A 16,265-nucleotide genomic window follows, 5' to 3' on the forward strand; every position below is an offset into this window, starting at 1 on the left:
GAAGGACTGGCCTGCAGACGAGGCAGGGAGAGGTTTGCACTCAGCGTGGCGCGGGTGAGCGGCGTGCTCTCGGGCACCCGGCTGCCAGTTCGGATGCTCGCGATCCTCGGAGAGCCGGGGAGCTGCGCCAGAGTCACTTCAGCCTACGTTGTTCAGGTGACACCGGGGAAGAGCAGACTCCGGGTGTGCAAAACGTTTCGGGGTTTCGGGGCTTCGGGGCCGGCGGTTCCGGGCGCGCCTCGCGGGCGGCGGCGCAGAACTACAACCCCCAGGCTCCCCGGCGTGGCGGCACGTGGGCCCGGGACGGGAGGCAGCGGATATAAAGCGCGGCGGCCCCTGCGGGGCGGAGCGGCGGCACGGACGGAGCGGAGGCCTGGTGGGGGGCGCGAGGACCGACGGACGCAGACGGCCAGACAACCTGGGCGTTTCGGTGGAGGGGCGCCGGGGCCTGACTCGCGGGTGGGTGAGACGGTGGCGGACTCGGAGGAAAGGGGGAAGGCAGATACGCTAGGAAACAGAGCTGGGAAAGGTGTGAATGCGAGAAGTGTCGGGATAGACCAGGGCAGAAGGACCCACCTCCCCGGATTGTTTGCAGACAGCATATCTGCCGGGTATCCGAAGGTCCTTTCCTCAAAAATAGAGTTAGCAATTGAGCGGAAGGGAGCTTAAAGTTAAATCTGATACATCCCCCCTTCACTTTAGGAGAAATTAATGGTTTTCTGCTTTTAAAAAAAATCCCTATTTGTATTTCCTCTTCTCTGAGTACCTGTCGCTTAAGATATTCTCTGCCGGGAGGTATATTCTACCCCCACTTTCTGTCTCTTGAAAAAACTTTGCCATTTGAAAAATAATTTGACTTAGGCAGCTTTAATTCTTTGCACTAAGTGTTCTTATCTGTGGATGGAGGTATAAGATTTCAAGAGTAATACCCCCTCCCAATGTTTCAATAATAATATTCTAAATTCACGTTAAGCCTTAGGCTGGAGAACATTTGAACCATTCTCTTTAGCTACTAGCTCTGAAAACTTCAAAGCATAACATTCCCAAGTTTATCTAAAACTTGAATCTTAAAAATATTGGTAATTCTGTGTTACGCTTCAAAGTATAACATTCCCAAGTTTATTAAAAACTTGAATCTTAAAAATACCATTCTCTGGTAAAGACTTTTTTTTTTGTTTTTGCTTTTGTTGTTTAAAGACAGAGTCTCACTCTTGTCGCCCAGGCTGGAGTGCAGTGGTACGATCTCGACTCACTGCAACCGCCACCTCCCGGGTTCATGCGATTTTCCTGCCTCAGCCTCCTGAGTAACTGGGACTACAGGCGCGCACCACCGCGCCCAGCTAATTTTGTATTTTTAGTGGAGACGGGGTTTGGCCATGTTGGCCAGGCTGGTCTGGAACTCCTGACCTCAGGTGGTCTGCCTGCCCCGGCCTCCCAAATTGCTGGGATTACAGGAGTGAGCCCTCACACCGGCTAAAGTCGTTTTTGTCCCATTTCTTCTTGTAGGCATTTCACAGTTTGTAAAGGCAGCAAACTTTTACTTGTTTAGTGTATTTGCTCTGTGCAAAGAAATTTTCGAAGCTGTCATTGCCCCCAGATGGCAGACAGTCTAGGAGAGGAGCCGAAACCACCCTGCTTAATAACTCTGATGTAAGGTTTTTAATGAAAAGCCAGCGTTTGGGGGAATTCTGAGGTTTAAGAAATTATTTTCGGCTCGGGTACCAGGGAGTCCCCTGGCTTTTAAAATGAGGTTTTTTGTTTTGGTTTGGTTTTGTTTGTTTGTTTTTGTTTTTAAGCTATAGCTGCTGGAATGGATAAAGTGAGCTTTAAAAGCTGGTCAGACTGAAAAGATTGAAGTGAGGAACAAAGGCAAGCAGACAGACAGTGAAAGGTAGGTAGGAGGAACAGCAAACAGAACGCTGGGCAAGTGCAGTGCAGGCATGAAGATTTGAACAGAGACCCAGACCCCAGGGAGCTGGGTCTTTAGCCTACTAGCATTTTCTAAACAGGACAAAGACAAGACCAGGAATGCTGGTTTTAGTGGAAGATTAACCTGACAGCTGGTGTGGATTGAAGAGACGAGGGATTAGGACAGTGATTCCTAACCCCTATCCTACACTCCCACGGACCCTGTGTTTTGAATTTTTGAACTAATCAAACTACATTTGTGGTAATTAGTTTTATTTCTTTCCATCAAAGACACACATAAAACTGCCAATTTGAGCTTCTCATGAATCTAAGAACATCAGTGTTACTGTCCTTAGTGTGAAATAAATGCAGGCAAAAGCACAAGACTATGGAGTTTTATTTAGCCCGAACAGCCTAGTAGTGTTGGATTTAGGAGATGTTTAATGCTGACTCAAGCTCTCAGGACTCTTATCACTTGAACCTTCTTGGGCTCCGTGGACCTGGGGTTTTGCCTATTTGTCTAGATAAGAGGTAACAAAGAGGCAAATTATAAAGTCATAAGGCGGAAAGGAGGAATAGCAGAGGAAGAAGATAACAGAATTGAAATGACTTAGTCCCTAAATAGACAAGAGTAGTGAGGGTTGGAAAGGAGGCACCAGCAGAGCAAAGATAACTGGGAAGATGATGCTGGTAAGGTCATGATAGTATTTCCTACTGTCCTATACACATCAGGCAAGACTTCATGGAGGGCACTGAACATGTACTCACTATGTGTCTAGCATTGTTAATTACTTTACATGAATTAGTTCATTTAATTCTCTCAACCCTATGAAATATAATTAGTATTATCCTCATTTACAGAAGGGGAAACTGAAGCAGAAAGAGGTTACTTAATGGGCTCAAGGTCACCTACCTGGTAAGTGGTAGAGCCAGGATGCAGATCCATGAGGTCTGACTCCAGAGCTGGCCCTCTCGCCCCTCTACAATAAGGAACAAAGGAGATGGCAGGTTCCCTTTTGGCATGTTAAGTCGAGATGCTTGTAGGAGTGTTAGGTGAATAGACAGCAGGCATACATAGCATCAGTCTTCTTTGATGCTTAAACATCCCTCCCGGCGGGGAGATGGCCTAGGTTATGGGCCTTAAGGCTCAGAGGCTAAGTGGCATGCTTTTGGACCGAGGGTGGTCACATGAAGCTCAAAGAGCGATTAGAGCCACATCTTATGATTTCTTATCTTGTGTTTTCCCATGGGCCAGGTTATTGGATTTATCTTTCTGAACTTCCAATCTGATTTTAGTCTCATGTTTGAACTAGGAAATACAGAGCAAAGCTACATGCAGGACTTGATTTTAGGAGCAACAGCAACTATTGCTGGGAACATGTCTGTTTGCAAGGAAAGTATCATGTTGTCTTTCTACTGAAAGTAGTCAGTGTTACTCAAGGGCTTACCTGAGCCAAGACTTGGGGAAGAAAAATAGAAGGTATGGTCGCTGTACTTCAGAAGTTTGTTCTCCTATTTGGGAAGATAAGATGAACAATTAGAAGAGCAAACAAAATAAGATAGCTCATAACTAAGTACTACATTGTGTGGATTAGATTTAAGTATAGTGGGCATTGGGTTTTTGAATGTGCCAGTAATGTCAGAACTATAGCATAACCCTTCTTGTTGGTCACCTATAGACATCTCTTTATTTGCTACAAGGCCACTGTCTTTTGTAGAATTGTCATCAAATACTATCTGATTATATTTTATTTTCATTTTCAATTGTTAGACATTAAATTTGTGGTTTGGAATTGCATTTGTGGCTTTTTATGTCTTACGGCTCAGAAAACAATAATGCTTCTATAACTAGCAAATGTCAGAGCTGTGAGTTGAACCAGGTGGTCTGCCTATGGAACCCAGGCTGTTAACCAGTCTGCTCTGTTGCTTCTTGTGGCCCATCCAAAGTCTTTTACACTGATTATGGGCAGGTACACTCTCTGCCAGATGGTGAGAGATCCTTTGGCCCCAAATGAGTGGTGTGAGGTTGATTCAGCAGTGAGCTCCCCATCTGCGGAAGCCATCGTCCAGCCACAGTCTGAACACCTCGTTCAGTCACCCACATACTCTTCTCTCTTGAACACCTGGTGTCAAGCAGAGGGCTCACTGCAGAGAGCAAAGGCAAATGAAACATCCCTGTCCTGGGAGCCTGCTCTAGTAGGGAAGAGGAACGTGTTAATATGCAGTCTACATGGTTAACTAGAACTAGGAAAACTGGACAAAACTGGGCAAAATTAGGATATGAAAAGTTAGGTAAATCTGAAGGTAGTTATGTAAATCAAGATGAAACCTTAAGACAGTCAGGTTTGTTTTAGGTGAGATTCTAAGAATGAAGACAGTGGAAAGAGAAAATGTCCCCTTTTATGACCATAGTTTAAGTAATAGTACAGTTGACCCTTGAATTACATGGGTTTGAAGTGTGCAGGTCCATTTACACAGATTTTTTTCAACCAAATGCAGATAGAAAATCAGTATTTGCAGGATGCAGAATTCTCATATGCCAGGCTAGGGCTGACTGCGTGACTTGAGTAGGCATGGATTTTGGTATACATGGGGGTCCTGGAACCAATTTTCTGTGTATACTGAGGCATGACTATAATTCACTGTATGTTTTACTTACCTGAGTTAGGTTCAAGCTCTTTCTTGGGTCTGCTCCTGTTTACCTCTATCCTTTGAGGATTTAGATTGCTTCCATCATCTGTGTAGATAAAATGGGAGGCTGTCCACATAGTATTTTCTCAGGTCTACCCTCTCCTGTCTTAAAGTTTCCTCCTCAATAGAATTAAGCTCTAAAATTTTACCATCTTGTACTTGCTCTGTGTGTTTGTGTACTTGTAAGCACATTTTACAGTTCTAAACTAGAAACGAACTTTGCCTGGGAGTTTTATCATTGACATTCCTTGAAGAAAGAGAGAAATTACATTGTATGTTTTCCAGACCTACCAGCAGCTCAATGGCCTTCCCAAAGAAGAAACTTCAGGGTCTTGTGGCTGCAACCATCACGCCAATGACTGAGAATGGGTAACTATCATTTGGGGCCTTGAGGGGATCAGTTCTCATTCAACCAAAAAGGAGAAAAGTTCTTTGTAACAACAGTCACTTAAGACCCTGCATCTCTGTGGAACTGTTGCCAAAAGGCAGCTTCTGTCTGTCATCCCTCTGCACTACCTCTGATCCCCAAGTCTGAGGAGGCATTATATCTCTGACCCCAAAGTTAAAGAAGCACTATATCACCTTGCAGAAAGGGAGAAGGTGAGAAATGGCAGCTTGCCTTTCTCTCAGTGTCTGTAGAGCCACAGAGCAAATTCTCCTTGGATTTCACGACAGCTCTGGCCTTTCTAAACAGCACCAGTAGCATTGGATAAAAATCCCATTTTAGCATAATTGGATATCAAACACTGATCTAGCCCCTCTCAGGATCCTATCTCTAGACATCAGCATGATTCCACTTCAGGCTGTTCATAGACTTGATAAAAATGTCCTACCCTAAGGAAAGTGGGAAGTTATCTGCAAGATGGACTCCTTACTCATGTTTACAGCCTCATTTCAACATTGACTAGATGTTGAGCAGCGGGGGAAGGGAAGTAACAACAGTTCATTGTTGACTAATCATTACCCCAAGCAAGTATTTTGACCTCCAGATGAATATAGTGGCAGTCCTTCTGCTCAAAAATCAGATAATAAAAAGGCCCTGTGACTTAGGGAGCCATGCACTGTGTATAACTCTTCCTTGAACATCACCCCGACAAAAGAGAGTTCATCCACCTCCTGGATCTGTATGTTTTTGACTCGTCAGAAGAGTCAGGCTGCCACAACAGTTAGAATGCTGGCTTAATCTTCTCCTTTCTTTCTGTGTAGTATAATAATCATACCTACATAATGAATTATAAGCATTAAATGAGATAATTCATACAACAGTGCTTAGCACAGGGTCAATATGCACTTAGGTCAAAAAGTTTGAACTGCCTTTATGGCATAAGACAGAGGCAAAAGGAAGATGTATTTAATACACCTTTTACAAGGGACTTTCTTTTTGGTCTTGCTGAATTTATAAACCTTCATCTTACCCCTTTAAAGGAGATGAAATTTCTTATGTCTTTTAGTATTCTCCTTTAAAGCAGGCCATTTTGCAGTTCTGCCTTAGAGACTCCAATGAGTCCAAGATTTCTGGCTTCTAAGATCCGTGAAAAATCACATCCTTACTAGGTCTAAATAAGATTCTTGCTGGTATGGCATTTAGATTACTCAGCTGGTTAATAACTTTTTTCTGTTACTTCCCCTTTCCACAAGTTTTAAGAAAGACTGGCATCAGCTGTTTCTCAATGCATCAGTCACTTGTTCGCAGATCAAAACAGAAGACATGTGATTGCATGAATCGGCAGGATTTACTTCCTGTTACAGAGTGAGATCCTGCCTGTAATCTCCTAACACTGCATCTGGTCCATGCTACTTTAACCTTTTAATAAGACCCCTCTTATCCTGGAAGTGCCTTCTTAAAACAGTTTTGTTTGTTCATCAGGGACCCATGGAGAACGTCAGTGTGTTCTTCCTCCCTGTTTTGCTGTTTTCCTGGAAGGCCACATCCTATGATTAGAGATAACTAAAATGACTGTTTTTCTGGATCTTTTTCCGTTTCCCAAAAACCTGTGGTCCTGCTGCTTCCATTTTACTATTTTCTCATCAGTTCTGTGTTTTTCTTCTAGGAACCTTACTGTTCCTGAGGTGTGAAATCAAAAGAATGCATTATGTGTAGGCTCTTTAAGAAACAAATTAAATAGTGTAGGTCAGTGTATAGCACAGAGTAGGCATGTGAGCCGTGTTAGTTCCCCTTTTCTCCCACCACCTGCTTCATCAAACATTCCTGTAGATACAAAGTAGTTTTGGAACACCCACCAAGAACATGTAGGCATTAATGTACTTACCCACAAGGGAATCTGCACTTCTGGCATGTTTCTAAGACACGAGATGGAAGGGGCACATGGAATCTAATACCTGGAAATACTGCCAGGTGACCTGCCATTGTGGGAGTTCTCCTAACCTGGCATGTACAGTATACATATCCTCCATAATTCTGAGTGGCTGAACAAGGACTATTTCCCTACATCCTTTATTTCTTCTCAATTCCAATGAATGCTCAGTAACAATTCAGCTTTCTGCATATAAGTTGATGTCCTGGAGTAGGGCAGCTGGCAGAAAGAACATGGATAAGTAGATCTTAGTGAAACGATCCAAGCTTTGCCATCAGGTAGCTCTCTGACCCTGGGGAGATCTTGTCACCTTTTAAGAGCTCTCTTGGCCAGGCACGGTGGCTCACGCCTGTGATCCTAGTACTTTGGTAGGCCGAGGCGGGCAGATCACAAGGTCAAGAGATCGAGACCATCCTGGCCAACATGGTGAAACCCTGTCTCTACTAAAAATACAAAAGTTAGCTGGGTGTGGTGGCGCGCACCTGTAGTTCCAGCTACTCAGGAGGCTGAGGCAGGAGAATTGCTTAAACCTGGGAGGCGGAGGTTGCTATGAGCCAAGATCACACCACTGCATTCCAGCCTGGGCAACAGAGCGAGACTCTGTCTCAAAAAAAAAAAAAAAAAAAAAAAAAAAAAAAGGCTCTCTTTCATATTCTCCAAAGAAAGTTCAACCACATTATCTCTATGACCCTTTCCAGCTCTTAAGAGTCTGCAGTCCTCTTGTGTTATGTCATTGGAGATATTGTGGGAATCACCATTAAATAAGAATGTAGAAAGTACCTGTAATTCCAGTCCATCATCCACACTGTAGCTTAGTGAGCTTATCCTAGCAAATAAATCTGATCATGTCACTCTCCTCTTTAGGGATCTTTTGACTCTCTTTTGTCTGAGCCTTGCTACCCATCATATGGCCCATGGACCAGTTGCTCCACCACCATGGGAACTTGGTAGAAATGCACAATCTCAGGCCCTATCATACCACAGATCCGTCCTGCATTTTAACAGTGTCGCAGATGATTCTTTAGCACATTAAAGTCTGAGATGAGCTGGTCTAAAGATTAAAGCCCAGACTCCTTGGGATAGCATAGGAAGTCCTTCACAGTTTACCTTTCCTGCTTCATTTCTTTGTCACCATACCTCTTCTGCCCTTCATGCCTTTGCTCATTCTGTTTCCTCTGCCTTTTGCTACCACCATCTTCTTTCTTGCTCCACTTGAACACTTCTACTCATCCATCAAAACCATCCTTAGAAATTCTTCCCCAATTCTCTTAAAAGGAGTTAGATGACCCTTTTATAGCACCCTGTCCATATTCTTCCCCTGTGATCCCATAGCACATTTTTTTCATTGCATCAAAATTATGTTTATAATTATTACAATAACTTTTTGTTACTTGCATGTGTCTTGCAGCAGGCTTTGAGCTGCTTAGCCCTATTCAATAGATATTGAATACCAGATAGTACACAAGGACTGAGAAACTATCTTATTTATCTTTGTATCTTAAGCATGTGACATAGTTGTGTAGCTTTTGTTATTTTATGGATTAGTATACTGCGGGAATTACTAGTGCTGAGAGTCAAGAAAAAGGGAAGGAAGCGAACACTGATTGATGCTATGTCAGTCATCATGCGGGCATTTCATTTACATGTTCCCACTTAATCTTGGCAACAGCCCTGTGAGGGAGCCATAGGTATCTCTGTCCTGGCAGTTGAAGAAACAGATCCTAAAGGCCAGCCCAGCTGCCCCAAGCCACACAGCTAGAAAGGGAGGATTTCTCTACCTATCCAACCCTTGCCTTTTTGTACACTAGCAAGTCTAATGAAATACTTGCCTTTTTTTTTTTTTTTTTTTTTTTTTTTTTTTTTTTTTTGAGACAAAGTCTCACAGGCTGGAGTGCAGGGGCACAATCTCAGCTCACTGCAACCTCCCCGTCCCAAGCTCAGGCGATTATCCTGCCTCAGCCTCCTGGGTAGCTGGGATTAGAGGCGTGCACCACCCTGCCCGGCTAATTTTTGTGTTTTTAGTTGAGACAGGGTTTCATCATGTTGGCCAGGCTGGTCTCAAACTCCTGACCTCAAGTGATCCGCCCGTCTCGGCCTCCCAAGGTGCTGGGATTACAGGCGTGAGCCACCGCACCAGCCAAGACTTGCTTTCCTTATTTGTTCTAAGAAGTCACTTTTTCTTTGGGCAGGCTCACAGTCACTAGAACAGAAAGTCCATTTCAGATCTAAAATGTCAAGAGCAAAAGTTGTATTTTTTCCCTCAAATGCTCTTGGCATCACCCTGGGAATCTTCACAACACCCTCTGGTAAAAACAAACCTGTTAACCCCAGTGAGAAAAGGCCCAGCCTGCTAGAGCCAGACTGGCATAGATTATTGTCTTTTTAACAGTGTTTGGGACGCGGGGACCCAGACTCCCAGAACAGAATATTTTCCACCTCCAACAGAGTGGGCAGGTTAGTCCCTGCCTGCCTCCCTGCTGAAAGAATTTTAAAATAACCAGGTGGCTATTTTGCCAAGAGTACGTATAACTCCTATCTGATTGAATGCTGAGAGATACGTATAAAAGGCAAAAGAAAATGGAAAGTCAGGTTTTCTAATATGCATGCCACATCATGTCAGGTATGAAAATAGCCTGTCCTGTGGATTCTGTCTTCCCAGATGAAGTGAAAGTCTTTCATGGTGGTTCGTGCACCAGGAGAGGAAACAAAAAGCAATAGGGATTTCTCCCTGAAAAGCCACTTCAGAAAAATTATATTACGCTTTTACCCTAAGAGAAGAGTTGTAGAGTCTACCTGCAGTTTCACAATCCACCCACTCTGGACCTCAATTTGTGGCAAAAAGAACAAGACTTTCTTCTGCTTATATAGTTTGGGCAAACCAAATGTCTAAGAACAGACAATTAGAAAAAGGAATTATATTAATCCATAAAACAGAATGTTGTTTAGCCGGTATAGTATGGACCATCTAAAAATGTGGGAAGATGTTAAAATTAGAATGCTGCGTGAAAAATATAAAACTGTCTAATATGGCCATATTTATACAAGAAAATAATGTAATGTGTATTTGTGAATAGAAGAATATCAAACTAAGAGGAATCATCTCCAGAGATATCCTGAGTGGGTTTTCTTTTTTTATTGTATGTACTTAAGTAAACTATATAGCTCCTGTAATTTAAAAAAAAAAGTTAAATAAAATTAATGGGGCACAGTGGCACATATCCGTAGTCCCAGCTACTTGGGAGGCTGAAGTGGGAGGATTACTTGAATTCAGGAGTTTGAGGCCAGCCTAGACAACATAGCAAGACCCTGTCTCAAAAAAAAAAAAAAAGCCCCAAGACATGAATCTAAACCCAATGCAAAGAATCTGAATCCCCAGGAATTAAGACATTAAACTGGGTTTAAATATAAAAATGACTACAGCAAGCATGGAATTTGGGTCTGGGCCACTCTCCCCTGATGTGCCCAGTTGTTAGATGTGTTCTTGGGGCTTGTGAAAAAAGAGAGGATGCAGTGCAGCCTATTCAAGTGAATTGCTTCTGTCAACTCACTTCTGTGAGCACTGAGCTCCAAATGCCCAGTGGGTGGGCAGAAGAATAATCCAATCTCATTGTTTCTAGTCTCTCTCGTGACTTCCTGGTAACTGATCATGGATAATGGCCTCCGGTGATGAAAATAGACCTAGGTACCATGAGAGTAGGGTTGGAAAACAAGTGAAGGGACAGGCTGGGCATGATGGCTCACACCTGTAATTCCAGCACTTTGGGAGGCCGAGGTGGGCCGATTGCTTGAGCCCAAGAGTTCGAGACCAGCCTGGGCAACCTGATAAAACCCTGTCTCTATAAAAAATACAGAAATTAGCTGGGCGTTGTGTCACGCACCTGTAGTCCTAGCTACTGGGGAGGCCAGAGGATCACTTGAGCCTGGGAGATTGAGGCTATAGTGAGCCGTGATCGTGCCACTGTACTGCAGCCTGGGTGACAGAGCAAGACCCTGTCTCAAAAGAAAAAACAAAAACGGACAGAGTCCTCAAAGAGAATTATTTTCACCCTCACCCTGCCTTTTGGGTGCCTGTGTAACAAATGGGGTAGCAGCCCTGGATGATTTCACCCCCACTTGTGCCTAGAGCTGCTGAGCATCCCAGCCCAAGGCTGCAAACTTGCACCTGCAGAGTCAGGCAGGGATCTGAAATGCCTGAGGGACCTGGGGGCATCCAGTCCTCTAAAGTGGGCCTGCTGCTGCTCTAATTTCCAACTGTATGGAAGTGTAGCCCTGGGGTTTTTTGTTTTTGTTTTGTTTTGTTTTTTGAGACCGAGTCTCACTCTGTCACCCAGGCTGGAGTGCAGTGGTGTCATCTTGGCTCACTGCAACCTCCACCTCCCGGGTTCAAGCAGTCCTGCCTCAGCATCCGTATTACAGGCTGAGATTACAAGTGCCCACCAATACACCTGACTCATTTTTGCATTTTTGGTAGAGACGAGGTTTCACCACGTTGATCAGCCTGGTCTCAAATTCTTGACCTCAAGTGACCCACCCATCTCAGCCTCCCAAAGTGCTGGGGTTATGGGCATGAGCCACCATACCCAGCAGCCCTGACATTGTTAGATTTTTCTGGCTTTTCAAATACTTATTTGTTAAAAAATGTAATGTCAAAGTCAAACACATTTAGAGTTAGCCCCTTTTCAACCTAGATCTCTCTGAAGAGGTCTGGGAGTTCCAAAAGGACTTAAGTCCAAGAACATTTTCTGGATGATGGCCGCCGCCCCCAAAATTCTGCCATTAGTGTCATTCTTGTAGGTTAGGGGCATTTTATAAGAAGCAGCAAATGACTTTCTCCTTTCTTGAAGGGGCAGATAATGCATAACCCATTAGACCTCTAACCCTGAGTGAAATTGTCAGCTGAATAGCCTGTCTCCCAGCAAGGCCTGAAGGAGAGAGGTGAGTGTAGGTGGAAGCACTATCCAATGAGGCCATCAAACTGTGAAGTTCATGGAGGAAAAAAGAGCCTCCAGTTTCACATGCTGGCCTAGACCTGCCTAAGTGTGCAGCCAACTCCTTAAAAGAGGATGATACTAGAATAGGGCCAAGCAAACAGTACCTCTCAAGAATGTTGGAAGGGTCGGGCGCGGTGGCTCGCACTTGTAATCCCAACACTTTGGGAGGCTGAGGCAGGAGGATTGCTTGACCCCAGGAGTTCGAGACCAGTCTGGGCAACATAGTGAGGCCTCATCTCTACCCAAAATTTTAAAGTTAGCTGCACCTGTGGTCCCAGCTACTTGGGAGGCTGAGGCAAGAGAATCACTTGAGCCCAGGAGGTCAAGGCTTGCAGTGAGCCACAGTCATACCACTGCACTCCAGCCTGGGTGACAGAGTTAAATCTTGTCTCAAAAAAAAAAAAGGTGTTGGAGGAGGGAAGGAGGATCATAGGGTTTTGTCCTATTTATCCAGATTCAGCTCTTTGATGCCTTCTTTCCAGCCTCCCTAGCTGTCATTTATCAGTCCCTCTTCTGAGCCCCCGTACAATTAATTTTTGCCTAAGTCATAACCTTCATTATATTTTGCTATTTTAATCACGTATACTATCTTCTTTACTCAATTAATGTAATAATGAAATTTCAAAATATTATGCAAGTGTGGTGCTAAGAAGCTTGTAAAGGCAGAGCTCATGGTGATTTTATCATTGTAAGTTCCCACATCACCACTCCTTTGCCTAGCCTTTGCTGAACACCTGGGCTGTTCCAGGTACAGACTGAGGCCAGGAGGGAGCAGTGTTAGGATATGGGGCATGTGCCATAATGAGGGAGTTCGCTTCCCTTATAGGCTTTATAATTGCATTAACACACTTTTTCCCAAGCGGCAGGCTCAGGCCTGCTATCTTTACTCTGAGCTTGTTATAGGCATGATTGCCTGTGCATTCTTTGCATTTAGTAGCTTTCCTTTTAACCTCAGAGTCAGTTGTTCTCTAGCTTTCCTCTTTTTGTTCTTATTCCTTTTGACATGTACAATTTGATGTCTTTGTTTCCTAGATGCATCAGATTTTGTTTGTTTGTTTTATTTTTGTTGTTTAAGGAATTACAGTAGGTAAAGGTGAAAAGAATGTTAATAAGGCCAAACTTCAATTAGGATTCTCTGGTCCTGTGGACAAAAGTGCAGTGGCAGCCAGCTAGCACTCTGTGTTCTTGGCAGGGTAACCACGGGCACAGTGTAACCATTTAACCCAGGCTTGCTGCACCATTTTCCTTTGGATTTCACTCTTCATTGCCCATCATTCCCCTCCTACATTTTGATTAAGGACAGGTTGCCTAATACAATTTGTGAGTCAGGTCCTAGATTTTGAAATCAGTATGATTTTAAGAGACATTAATCTTAAGCATCAGATCCTTACAAGGTTAGTGTGCCTCAAATTTCCAAGTGCATGCAGATCACACGGGGATCTTGTTAAAATTCAGATTCTAACTGGGCAGGACTGTGTGGGGCTTAGGATTCTGCGTGTATAATAAAGTCCCCTGGATGCTGATACTGCTATTCCGCCTTTGAGAGGCAAAGTGATGACAAAGTTCCTTTCTAACTGCTAACCTTGTTCAATATAAAACCAGCAAATACAGATGAGTTTAAGACTCCATGTGTTGTCCCAAATAGTAAGTGCTAAAATTCTTATAATATTAAGGTTGACTTTTCCTATCTTGTGAGCCTAAGAAATGAATGTTTCCCTCCTCTGTAATGACTTCCTAATAATTGATCATGGATAATGGCCTCCAGTGATGAAGATAGACCTAAGTAACCTAAGAGTAGGGTGGGAAAACACAAGAAGGAACAGGCCAGGCATGATGGCTCCTACTTGTAATCCCAGCACTTGGAATCAAATGGCAAATGTTAAGTTCTTATTTAACTAGGTCTCCAACCATCATTCTTCCCCCAAAAGGGCAAAAGTGCTGGCCATATGGGCTTTAAAGAGAGAGCGCTGGGCAAAAGATAGTTCCATAACTACTTTTTAAATACTGCTTGTGATGAGGTGTAAGGATAAAGCCTGTGTTGATAACTAATCGTGTTTTGCTCATAGAAGTGAGGCATACATGGCTGAGTGGAGAAATCACCAGATTCAGGGGGGAAAAAAACCCAGGCATTATTTACAGCAGGCTAAGAATTTCACAAATGGAGTGGATTTTTAATAACTATTAGCAAGAGGGAGCAGTTTATATACCTGAGGATTTGTTGAATAATAATCTGAAAAAGACTAAATATGCCATTTTTTTCCATTTTTCGCATGTCTTCTAGAGAAATCAACTTTTCAGTAATTGGTCAGTATGTGGATTATCTTGTAAAAGAACAGGGAGTGAAGAACATTTTTGGTAAGTCAACTTTGGGGATGTTTCTGCATGTCTCCAGCTCAGTCTTTAGAAGGTATATCTCACATAGAGTCATGGTGTCACGAGTTATGATGGAGCCTGGTTAAGCTAACTAAAATTTGTGAATTTGTAGACCCACCAATGTTAGACCTACAAAGCACCTTAAGAGATTACCTATTTGATAGTGTGCCAACACTTAAGGTATTACTTTTTATCCCCATTTAGAGATGAAAATATGTGACTCAGATATACTCTAAGTTGCCCCAGGCCTTTCAGCCAAGAAGTGGTAGAATAATAACTAAACCTTCTTAAGTAACAAATAAACCCTCTTTTCTCTTTTATTTATTTATTTATTTATTTATTTTTGAGATGGAGTCTTGCTCTGTCTCCCCCCAAGGCTGGAATGCAGTGGTACGATCTCAGCTCACTCACGATCTCAGCAATTTCCGCCTCCCAGGTTCAAGCGATTCTCCTGCCTCAGCCTCCTGAGTAGCCGGACTATAGGTGCACACCACCTCACCTGGCTAATTTTTGTATTTTTAGTAGAGACAGGGTTTCACCATGTTGGCCAGGCTGGTCTCAAACTCCTGACCTCAGGTGATCCGCCTGCCTTGGCCTCCCAAAGTGCTAGGATTACAGGCGTGAGCCACCGCGCCCAGCCTCTTCTCTCTCTTAAGAATGGGCTTTATTCTGTCTTCCCCTGGCCTTTCAAATTGTGAATGGAAGGAATACTGTAAAGGTAGTACACAAAGAAATCACAGGACTAGCAGTTATCGCCTTTTATTTCATAGAAAGTGAAAGTTTAAAAAAATTAGATCTTGAACATTTTAAGCCTGACAACTATATTTACCTGCAATTGAGCTGTCCCTTACCCTTACGTGGTGTTCTGGGCTTTTGGACCCTTGAATGCATTTTTATTCTGAGAAGACTACACGTTGGCCCTGACCTATTGCTCTACCAACAGGAGCCCCTCCAGAGCTAGAGGTACCTGGTAATAATAATCAGAGCAGATTAAAACTTGTGTGAAAAAGTGTCCTGGGCCACATGTCAAAACCGAGACCTGATTACAAAACCACTCAATGTCCCTCTACAGCACTAAGTCATAGTGGAGAAGGCAGATTCTTACTCCACAAAGGGCAGCAGATCTCCCCTGGGTATGAGGAAAAAGCAGGAACATCCCTATGACCAGAGCACACTTGAAGTCAAGACCCCAAAGGAGTGGTTAAAAATACTTTCCGACTCCCCTCCCCTGCCTCCCGAACCTCTCCTCTTCCAGCCCAGTGCTGAGTGCTTAGAGATTCAGAGTGCCACCATGTGCATGAGACCTCAGTAATGTATCCTACTGCCATAGGCATCTTTCTGTGATCCATTAAGAAATGACTGTAGTAGGCTGGGTGCAGTGGCTCACGCCAGTAGTCCTAGCACTTTGGGAGACCGAGGCGGGCGGATCACCTGTGGTCAGGAGTTCAAGACCAGCCTGCCCAACATGGCAAAACCCCATCTCTACTAAAAATACAAAAAACTAGCTGGGCATGGTGGTGGGTGCCTGTAATCCCAGCTACTTAGGAGGCTGAGGCAGGAGAACCACTTGAACCTGGGAGGCAGAGATTGCAGTCAGCCAAGATCACGCCACTGTACTCCAGCCTGGGTGACAAGAACAAAACTCTGTCTCAAAAAAATAAAATAAAAAAGAAATGATGGTAGTAGAAGGAAAAGAGGAAAGAGGATGAGTTTTGGAATCACACAACTCTGGATTCAAACTTAAATTATTTACTGTTTCAGACTTTATCTTTTCATCTGTAAATGAGAAAAATAATTTCTACTTTGCTGGGTTGTTAGAGTAAGTGGATATGTAAGAGCACTTGGTATAAGAAATATTAATATCCTTTGTGCTTTTTAATAAAATACTTAAAAAACGAGTTGTCCTAGAGCACTACCGTCATGTCAAACTATAAATGGAGATAGTTTGAGATCTGTAGTATACAAAAGTACCCGCATGAGTAACTCC

General features: G+C 43.5%; 1 protein-coding gene across 9 annotated transcripts in view; it reads left to right on the top strand.

Moving 5' to 3' along the window:
* Positions 1-32: 32 nt before the first annotated feature.
* LOC105484559 (N-acetylneuraminate pyruvate lyase) overlaps positions 33-16,265 on the top strand; it is a 45,673-nt gene continuing 29,440 nt past the window's right edge. For 2 of the 9 annotated variants that reach the window (XR_989051.2, XM_024793685.2), the window contains exons 1-2: positions 2,833-4,968; positions 14,187-14,260. Coding sequence is in view for 8 of the 9 variants with exons in the window: in XM_024793685.2 (XP_024649453.1) it covers positions 4,874-4,968; positions 14,187-14,260 (169 nt within the window). In the remaining variant the exon portion in view is untranslated. The other 7 variants (XM_071076713.1, XM_011746295.3, XM_011746298.3 and 4 more) reach the window with 7 other exon arrangements.

Source organism: Macaca nemestrina, chromosome 1, assembly GCF_043159975.1.
Source record: "Macaca nemestrina isolate mMacNem1 chromosome 1, mMacNem.hap1, whole genome shotgun sequence".
Classification (NCBI taxonomy): Eukaryota; Metazoa; Chordata; class Mammalia; order Primates; family Cercopithecidae; genus Macaca; species Macaca nemestrina.